Source organism: Onychostruthus taczanowskii, unplaced genomic scaffold (assembly GCF_017590055.1).
Source record: "Onychostruthus taczanowskii isolate IOZ18803 unplaced genomic scaffold, ASM1759005v1 scaffold5, whole genome shotgun sequence".
NCBI classification, from domain to species: Eukaryota; Metazoa; Chordata; class Aves; order Passeriformes; family Passeridae; genus Onychostruthus; species Onychostruthus taczanowskii.
Window position 1 is genome coordinate 13,153,268 of NW_024502568.1, and position 9,869 is coordinate 13,163,136.

The 9,869-nt window shown below is 43.1% G+C and overlaps 1 protein-coding gene across 1 annotated transcript in view; it reads right to left on the bottom strand.

Moving 5' to 3' along the window:
* PDZD8 (PDZ domain containing 8) overlaps window positions 1-7,257 on the bottom strand; it is a 52,990-nt gene extending 45,733 nt beyond the window's left edge. The window contains exon 1 of the mRNA XM_041415648.1: window positions 6,283-7,257. Coding sequence (XP_041271582.1) covers window positions 6,283-7,175 — 893 coding nt within the window. The 5' untranslated portion in view covers window positions 7,176-7,257. The remainder of the gene's footprint in view (window positions 1-6,282) is intronic.
* Between the last annotated feature and the right edge of the window lie 2,612 nt (window positions 7,258-9,869).

A 9,869-nucleotide genomic window follows, 5' to 3' on the forward strand; every position in this document is an offset into this window, starting at 1 on the left:
CTCAATGCTGGTGCATGCAAAACACCATCAAATACTAAATAAATCTCAGCAGATTTTTCAGAGTCTTTATTCACTATCCACATGAAAGTTCACTGCAGGACTAAGATCAAGTAACTTCTAACACAAACCAGCAAAGGATTAAACAAAGTAATTCTCTTTACAGTATTATTGTACAGTGTTCTACATATTGGTGCAAGGCAGAAAAGTTGGAGGAGGTCCTATTTTCATGTCAGAGCAATTATGCCTATTGGATTTCTATCTGCAGATAATAATGACCAAAACATATTCCTTTATCCATCACTCCTGGATTTCTATCTGCAGTAAAGGCAGATAATAATGACCAAAACATATTCCTTTATCCATCACTCCCTCCAACTGAGATTTTCTCTTTGCCCCACACCTCTGATCTCCCAAGTTTTTCACTAATCCATCTCAAGTCAATGTGTTAGTTCCTCACCCTTGTAGGTAAGAATACAAAATACAAGATTTGTTGACTAACCACAGAAAAAGGCTCACTCTTAAGCTGAAAAGAATGCCACCTGTATGCTGGGAAATGTCTGGTATGTAGCTGGTCACTCATTCCTTCTGACTTCACTATGAACAAGTTTCAAACTGGCATTCTTTCAGAATTCAATCTTTCCAGTATGAAAACTCATGAAGTGCTGGAGCTGGGGAAGATGACTAAAAATGTTTCAAACCCCTTAGAACAAATGGATTTGAACTTGCTAGCTACATAAGATTTATATACAGCTATTGTACCATATAATTTCATATAATCTGAAGAAACTTGTACTTAGTGATCCTCCAGAAATTATGTATGCCTGAGATGGAGCCCTCCCAAAAGGAAACAGTAAAAAGCTCTGCACTACCAAAATCTTCCTTCCACATGTAGCACCCTCAGAAAAAAATTTAAAAAAAAGAAAATATTCACTGTTCTGAGGTTTGCTTGTGTTCACTGTGTGTCAGGTTGCCTACAGACCCATTTATCCAAATCCTGTAAGACAAAGCAAAGCTGCCTGCACTATTAAGATAATCTTCCAAGCATGGAACTACTGACTCCAGACAGATCTACTGAGTGAAATTACCTCCACTATGCCATGAGCAGAATAGTCTGTGCTGGCATCATTCAGGGCAGCATCTCTGGGACAGTCCAAAAATCACAGTGCTGCTTTGCCATCAATTTTTGCAGAGCAGAAAAGGACTCAGATCCTGGAGGTTTTTTAATGCTTTTGTACAGTAGATGATTTTTGTACCTCAAATAGGCATAGCATTAAAAACCCCAATAAACAAAACCAACACACAAATCACCCTTCTTTTGGATCAGCAGCAGTAGGAATGAGAACTTCAAAGAGGAGTGTTTTACAGATTCAACTAGGGAGAGATTCCTATCAACTACAGTAGAAACCCACTTAAAAAGAAAAACCCTTCCTTTGCAGCAGCTACAGAGAAAGGTCTCTGAAGCAAAGACATGATCACAGTCCCAAAACCTGATTATTTCTGGTACTCCTGCCTCATCATATGAATAATACATAATTTTTTTTTAAATACTCTTTTCAATCGCTCAATTTCCTCATTATGAAGTAATTTCTATTGTAAAACACGTTTCAAATCAATAGCTGGTTACATTACTTCTGGACTTAAGTTTTGCCAAAAATAAGAAACTACTATGTAACTCTCAAATTGCATTCTATAATGGTAAATAAAAATAGGCTTGTCTAATTGGTCTTCCCAGAGAAATTCAATACAGCCCCAGCTTCCAAATAAAGCATAAAACTGTTTAACATGACTAAATATATTGCAAATGATCAGTTCTAAGGATAATTCAGGTTGAAAGTTGGCCAGAGGAGGTCATCTAAACACCCAATAATACAGAAATGGTAGAAGCAATGCTTTATGAGAATACTTACAAAGAAAAGAAAGTTATTCCTCTCTGTGGTAGCATGCATTAAAACAAAGCAAACAGTTTTCTCAAAGCCAACTAGTATCAATACAAAATAGTTGGGCTTTTTAATGTAACAAACCAAGAAACAAAGTGTTCCTAAAATATACAGAACTGACCCACTGCTTAGAGTGAATGGGTGAACTTGCAAGATGCTTAATTTAAGGGAAAAGAGAAAAAAAAAAAAAAGGCACCTGTCAGGTATTTTTACATTATTGCCAAAGAAATACCAGGAAGTTAAATTCTGGCAGAAGAAGGACTTTACGTATACACTTTGTATCTTCATTATGGCAAATTGTATTTTTACTGCCTAGAAGGAACCCAAAACCCAAACCTCTCCAAAATCTAAAAGCAAGAGCTGCGCAAAAGAGCAAAAATGAACCCAACTGTTAAGAACGGGCTGCACACAGCACAATCAGTGTGCTGATAAGCCTGAGGTTACAGGGGGCACAGCAAGGCTGTCACCATAAGCAACTTCATAAAAGGTTAATGAGCAAGGTAGAGCTCATTAGAGAACTAACACAGATGAACCCAAGACTACTGCAACAGCACATCAAGCAAGGAGACAGACACCTGAAATAGTCCTTACTCTGTGCCTCTAAATCCTGTTAACCACTGCAATAGCCACTGTTAAAAGGACATGATAAAGTTAAAACCAACATGAACAGTGTCTAGCATTAAAGAACTGTTTAAGTGCATACAGTGAAAAACCAAAGGCTGGACTCAGGTTACAAGATAAACTCCACTTTGTGCTGATAGCATTCACTGCCCTGGTCTATTAAAAGAAACCTACATCAAAACAAGGTTGTATTAGATTTTCCCCATCTGAACAAGACACTGCTCTGACATACCAAAATGCAGAAAAGCTGTCTGCATTTCTATTATAAAGCAACAAATACATTAATATTAAATACAAAATTCTAACTATTGCTATTATCAACAGAATTGCATAAATTCTTTATCAATGATGACAAAAAAAACCCCACAAAAACAACCCAGCCTACATTCACTGGATTTTACCAACGGCCTTACATCCAGGGATTTCCTCAAATTCTACTACACAAGACAGACAATTCCCATTCAGTGACAGAGCAGCTACAAAATAGGGTATTTTGCCAGACACAAACACATTTATTAAAGAGAAAGAGAAAAGTGATTACATGCTATTAGAGCAAAACACAAATTACTACTTATTAGTTTAGACATAAAGCACAACCCTTCTTCTTCAATTAGTAGACAATTGCTTTTATGGAGAAAAATGTGCATAAAATGCTAAACAAACTTTAAATGCACTTACTAGGTTTCACTGCCTTTCCCTATAGACTCTTAGGAGTGCAGCAGGAATGCAAGATGCATTTTCCTACTTTCAAGGTACAGTTATGTGGATCACACAAAGTCTGTAGAAATGGATGATACCAAATATGATCTTACTCATCACTGCTGTGCTGCATAAATTTTGTACCTACCTGGAAAGAATACAAAGTACTTGAGTAGTAATTTGGCTGTAGTAACAGACAGTGCACATATGAATACACATTTTTTAAACACAGTATTTTTTAACTAAATAACAAGGAGGCCAGGATCTGTAACACAAACTCAGTTATAGGAAGTTCAAAATCAACTGCTGGCAAAAGTTCTCTTGATATGCCATTCACCACCTGGTAATAACCCAGAAGTTGCCTAATATAAAAGACAAAGAAAATGGCATAGTTTTATATTCTAATTAAGATCTTGAAACAAAACTCTTTTGTGGGCTTCAGTGTGGAAGCCAACAGAGTAGCAAAGTGCCCCTTTTAACCAGATGAAGAGAGAATTCCTCACACTCCAAGTACTTTTGTTTACAATGTTGTAATCACTGTTAGTCAAAGTTTTATTTAAAAAATTACTTGAGCAAGAGTAGTGAGACATCAAAAAGGTTTTGAACTACACATGGAAGCAAATACTATGTACTTAAGGACATATAGGCAATAGGGAAAAAACTGGGAGAGAATAATCACATTTCATGTAGATGAGAAACTTTTAAGCTTTAAGTAAGGTAAGATGTTATAAAGCAGTTATGAAATTCCTGACTTTTCCTAGATATTCTTTGCTAAGTAATATATTAGCATACCATAATCTCAAATCCAATGTAATCTTACAATTTAAAGCCCCACTCTTGCATTTTATCAGCAAGGGACTTGATTTTCCAAACCAGCTTTCAGTAACACCTGAACTCTCAGCTCTGCCACCACATAAGAGTGTCCTGTTACTACTCAGCTGTTACCAACTTTGGGGATTCACCTGCCTAAACTCAGCTTGGACATGCTGGGGAAGAATTTGTAGCTTTAGTCTGTGTTCCACAAAACCTTGGGCCCCTGTGGGCAGCTCAAGGTTCCCACCTGAAGCTGTAAATGTCATGTTATGGATAGCTGGACACCAATGAGCCAACCTTCCTTCCTTAGGACAAGTCCATTAATGTGCACTGAGCTCTGTGTCCTGCCTCAGTGTCCCCTTCACGACACGGGGGGTTGGAATGATACCTTCAGTACACGGCATAAAATGTACATGTCAAAAGCACCACAGCAGGGTTGGACACTTTCACTGAACACAGCAGGGCTACCAGCCCACTACCTAGTGTGAAAATCAGCTATGATACTGCATTTGCCTCTGAAGCATTCATAGATTCACAACCCCTTTAACCACAGAGAACATTTTAAGTTAACTGTTAATTCGTCTCAGTTTTAGAATTATTTATGCTTCATATATAATTCTAAGTGTCAGTTACCTTCTATCATCACACTTCCCATTTCTGTTTCAGGCTCTGCACTCTGCTTCTTACCTTATTTGCACACATGCCTCATTCACTCTTTATGGCAGGAGAAAGTTTGAGAAACATGGGGAAAATTGACTGTCTCCAACTAAACGATGAGAACACCTCACTGTCCACGTGTCCAAGTGAAGGTGTCTGTCTTCATCTGCTGAAGGGGAGGAGCACATCATCCATCACCCTAAAAATTTGCCCAGGGAGTGCAAAGCTCATGTGCTCTGTCTAGGTGTGCTGAGAGTGCTGACTCTGCTATCCCAACCTCTCCTTTGGGCTCCTCTCCACTTTACAACTTCACTCCTTCCAAAACAGTAACAGAATGGAAGCAAACCTGCCGTGACAGCTTCCCTGCTGTCCAGGGATTGCTCTCTTCTGGAGAGCAGCTCAGTACCTCAAAACTTGAAGGGACCACTACATTACTCGAAAAAACTATTTTTTGCCCTGCCAGGGCTATCCAAAACTTGGATATTTTAAAAATCCACTTTCATGAGAGCACTTATAAATTCAGTTGCAGGGGAACCAGCTGAAAAGTCTTCCAAAATTACACCACTACAAAGCTAATTACTCTTCAAAATTCAAAGAGGTATTTTCAGTTACTCATCTCTCATGAATTTCAGGGAAAAGGCTTATTGCAGAAGAATGTTGTAAACAAACCTATAATCCTTACTTAACACATAACAAAAGCTAAAAAGAACAAACAAAAGAGAAAGGAAACGTGGTATGCTGAGAGTGGTAAGACACAACAGAAAGGAAACGCAGTACCTGAGCAGTGGTAAGACACTCAATATCAGTATCAGGGGATGGAAACAAAGTGAATGTGCCTCTTGCCACTTCTGCTACAGAAGGATCAGCGCACATTCCATTATATTCACTATACAATGCAGTCTGTGCTGCAGTGCGTGCATTTGTAACGTAAAATATGCTATAATACAAAGAAAAAACAAACCCAAAAACCCAGAAGGTCCTTCAAAGTTTTAGCTGCCACAGCAGTGGTGATAGTTCTCTTATCAACTTTCAGACATTCCCCAAAATTTAGTGAGTGAATTAAGCAGACCAGAAAAGAAGCAGACTGCCTATATCATGGGATCTCAAAAATATTCCTTAGACAGTGAACTCTACCTTTTCTTATATTAAGTAACAATCACCTCACCTCTAGAGGTAAGCATCAGCCGCAAGTCTTGCCCTGGTGGCTCACCAGCGGCAGAAGCTTGGGAGGACACCCCAAACGCACACTCTCCATGGAGCCATCCTGTTACCTTTTCCAAAGAGAGACATCACGGTCTTATTGTCACACACCTGACAAGATCCCCTAACTTTTCACACGTATTGATTCTGCCACTTAGTTACACCCAGATGAGGGCATGGAACAACCTCACTGTGCAAGGCTTCTTCACCTGTAAGAAATGGAAAATGATCTTTCCTTTCAGGAAAGCTCCTGCCAGCAGACAAGCAAAGTACCGTGCTAAACACCCACTAAGAGCAAAACAGCAATTCTGCTGCACACCACCCAAAGTAACGCTGAGGACGCAGACCAACTCACCTGATTTTATAATTGGGTAAGGTGTGCTTGCGCTTAATTACTTTCTTGAACTGGTTCACTATGATGGAAGTGAGTTGAGGCATGGGCCTCCCTTCGAACTGAGACTTCACCTCAAAGACTATCACGGGGTCGTCCATAAAAGAGAAGGACCAGTGTGTGAAGGGCAGGCGGGTGAAGACCAGCTTCAGCCTGCCCATCACCCGCGAGATCTTCACGAAGAGGTAAGCCGACTTGCCGAACACCAGGTCGGCATCGATGGCCAGGTGGAAGCCACCATTGTATTCCAGGTCTACCTCAAAGCCCAGCTCCTCGGGACAACCCTCCTCATTGCAGGCCACCGGCCGGATGAGCTTCACGGACTTGAAGACAGGCAGCACATCGCCCAGAGAGACCTCCCTGAGGCTGAGCCCCTCCAGCACCTTCCCTGTCATCTTGGCCTGGAGCAGCTCCTCGAACTCCACCTTGATCTTCTTGATGACCCAGTCCCTGACCAGGGCAGTGTCCCTGAGCTCCCTGAAGAGGAAGAGGAAGATGGCATTGAGGAAGTGGCACGTCTCCTCGCGGGAGGAGGGGGCTGGAGGGGGCTCCGGCTGCGGCGGCGGCGGCTGCGGCTGCTTGGGGCCGGGATCGGGGCCCGGGGCGGCGGCGGGCGCAGAGGCCGGGGCCGGGCTGGGGGCTGGCTCCGCGGACGCCGGGCCGCCGGCCGGCTCCGCGCTCTGCAGGTATTCCCTGAGGCCGTGCTCGGGCGCCACGCGGGTGTAGACGATGCCGCCGTAGGCTCTGTCCGCCTCGGGGGGCTCGGGCTTCCTCCTGTAGACGAGCAGGAGCTGGAGCAGGAGCGTGAGGCAGCAGCCGGCCAGCGCCGAGAGCAGGATCACGTACAGCAGCGGCATCCTCGGGCCTCCGCGCTGCCCCGGGCGCGCCGCCCTCACCGCGCCGCCGCCATCGCGGGGGTCGCGCCCGCGCCCCACCGGCGTTTAAGTTCTCAGGGCGCGCTCCCCAGACCAGTTCCCAGGGCGCGCTCCCGGGGAACCATCTCCCGGGGCGCGCTCCTCGTGCCCGCTCCCGGCGCCCAGTCCCCAGACCCTGTGCTGGGGCGCGCTCCCGAGACCGCCCCCCGGTGCGCGCTCCCCTGATTTGCTCCGCGGGCACAGTCCCGACAGCCGCTCCGGGCGCGCTCCCGAGGCGGCCGAGGCCCGGCGGCCGTGCCCGGCGTGGCGGTGGGGCAGGGGAGGAGGGCTGGGCACGGCCGGGGGACGCGCCGCCCGTGGGAAGGTGGCCGGAGTCGGGGGCACTTGGTCGGCCGAGGAGCACCGAGGGGCGCTGACAGAAAAAGGACATTGAGCATCTTCAAAAATCGGCGGGTGGGTGGGGATTGTTCCGGTGAAACTGCTCCGGAGAGGGGAGATGACATAAAGTCTGTTTTCGTGGGCGTTGTGTGACTTCCTAGAAACCTCCTTGTTTCCTGCTGGTGAGAGATGCTTTTAGCACATTTAAAAAAACCCTGCCTAGATGACATTTTATCCAGCTCTGCTATTATTGGTGCTGAGATATAAATCTGTTTCCGTCTCCTCCAGCTATCTACTTGTGCTTAAAAGTCGTCATTGATTTCATGAGGTAAGAAATCCCTACCAAAGCTGTGGAGAAAAGGAGCATGAAGAAAAGAAAGCTGAGAGCTCTGCGTGATATTTCAGCCTCTGATGTGTGTGAGGCCGCTGCTGTCCTGTGGGTAGGACAAACAAGGACAGAGGTTTCTTTTAGGACAAATGGCTTCGATGAGATCACAGAGGAAAGCAGAGGAGGCATCTCACTGCCCAGGCTGCTCAGAGCCCTTCCAGGGAGGTGACAGATGTGGGGACATCCCATCAAACTGGGGACGCTGGACATTACAGGGAAGATGGACATTACAGCACTGCTTTAAAATTAGTAAGCGAGGAGAGAAAGAAGAAACCTGACATCAGGCAGGGCTACAGCATGCGGGGAAAACGTGTGACTCTTCAAAAAGGGTCATTTTGAACATTTTGAGAGGTTAACTCTGAAGAGCCATTCAGATTTGGCTTACAGAATTGTCATAGGAAATACCCCTATTTTTACTGGAAAATATAACCTTATATCCAAAAGACACTCTTGGTGTTCTAATCCAGCAAACTCATTAAAAGGCCAGATCAAAGCTGTCTATACTGCTAGAGAATGTACTGTCAGCTGTACACTGTTTTTCCAGGTGCTTCCCTTTGCCAGGGGTAGTCTTTCAGTCTTGAAATAGAAGTGTTATGATTCCTGAAAGGCAGCAACAATTGAAACAAAAGTTACTTTAATGATTAAGCTTGTTTTTTACACTGGTTTTTTTGTGTTTATCTAAATACCTAGCTACAAGTCTTTTGATTATGTTATACTGTAATAGAATAAAAGAAAACTCATGCTCACATTGTTGGTTGTTCTTTTCCCCAGCCTCCAGAACTGCTTAAAAATGCGAACAAGAGGAGAAGAAAATGTGAAATTTTATTACCAAGAAGATAAAAGCTCTCTTCCCCATCCCCCTTCGTAAAGTGTGTGGGGTGGGAGGATTGAAAAGCTCTTAATGATGTAGTGCTGTGGTTTGAAACTAGAGATTGAGAATATGAATTTTTTATAGGTCTTGTGACTGAAAGTTGAAATGCCTGGGTGTTTAACAGAGCACTTCTGTAGAAATACCAGCGAGGTCATTAGTCCAACATTTGAGCTGCTCTGTTACGGGCCTTCACCGTGGCTAACACGGGCAAACGTGGGAATAATGGCAAGGTTTGGGATTTGCAACTAAATGGCTTTTCAGATAAGGACTAATCTATTCAAAAAGGCAATAGCAGCCTTGCTTTTGGGTCAGGAGGAACAGCAGGAGGATCAAAAAAAAAGAAAAAGTCACGTTGCAGATGTCTCAATTGAGTATTTTCTTCTGTTAGACAAGCAGAATGGGGAATTTGGCACATTCTGTGCACCTGATGGCAGCTTAAGAGCCTCTGAAATGTTCAGCTCGGTAATCGCTTTTCTCCTTCCCCGGGAACGTTTTCAACAGGAGCTGTGTTATCTTAAAAGACACGTTATGAGGCAAGAACCGGGCATGTTTTAGCATTTTCAATGGGAATGGGAGAATGGAGGGAAGTAGCAAATGTGTTAACGTGAATACAAAACGATTGTGCAAAAATGTCATATAACATAGGATTGAAATAAAAGAAAAAATATTTAAATTTTTCAGGCAGAGGAGAAAAAGAAGATCCATTTTATTACTGTCTAAAAAGGGCCTTTAAGAACATATTTTACTTTGGCTTCCATTTGGAAGGTTTTATTTGCATTTTCTGAAAGTCTAGATAAATGGAAAGGTTTATGTAGTCTCACCAATTTCACCAGGGTTACACAGAGCTTTGTAAAACTGTGTAGGATGTACTCAATTGTTTACTCTTTGAATAGCTGGAAATTATTAAATGGGGCTCAAGACATGCAAAATAAAAAGGTCTATATTTATACTGAAGTTTTAAAAAAGTACTAGGAAATAGTTTATTAAAAGGAATATTTTACCTGTATTTAAACAAGGAAAATACTCTTTGCATTTGCAA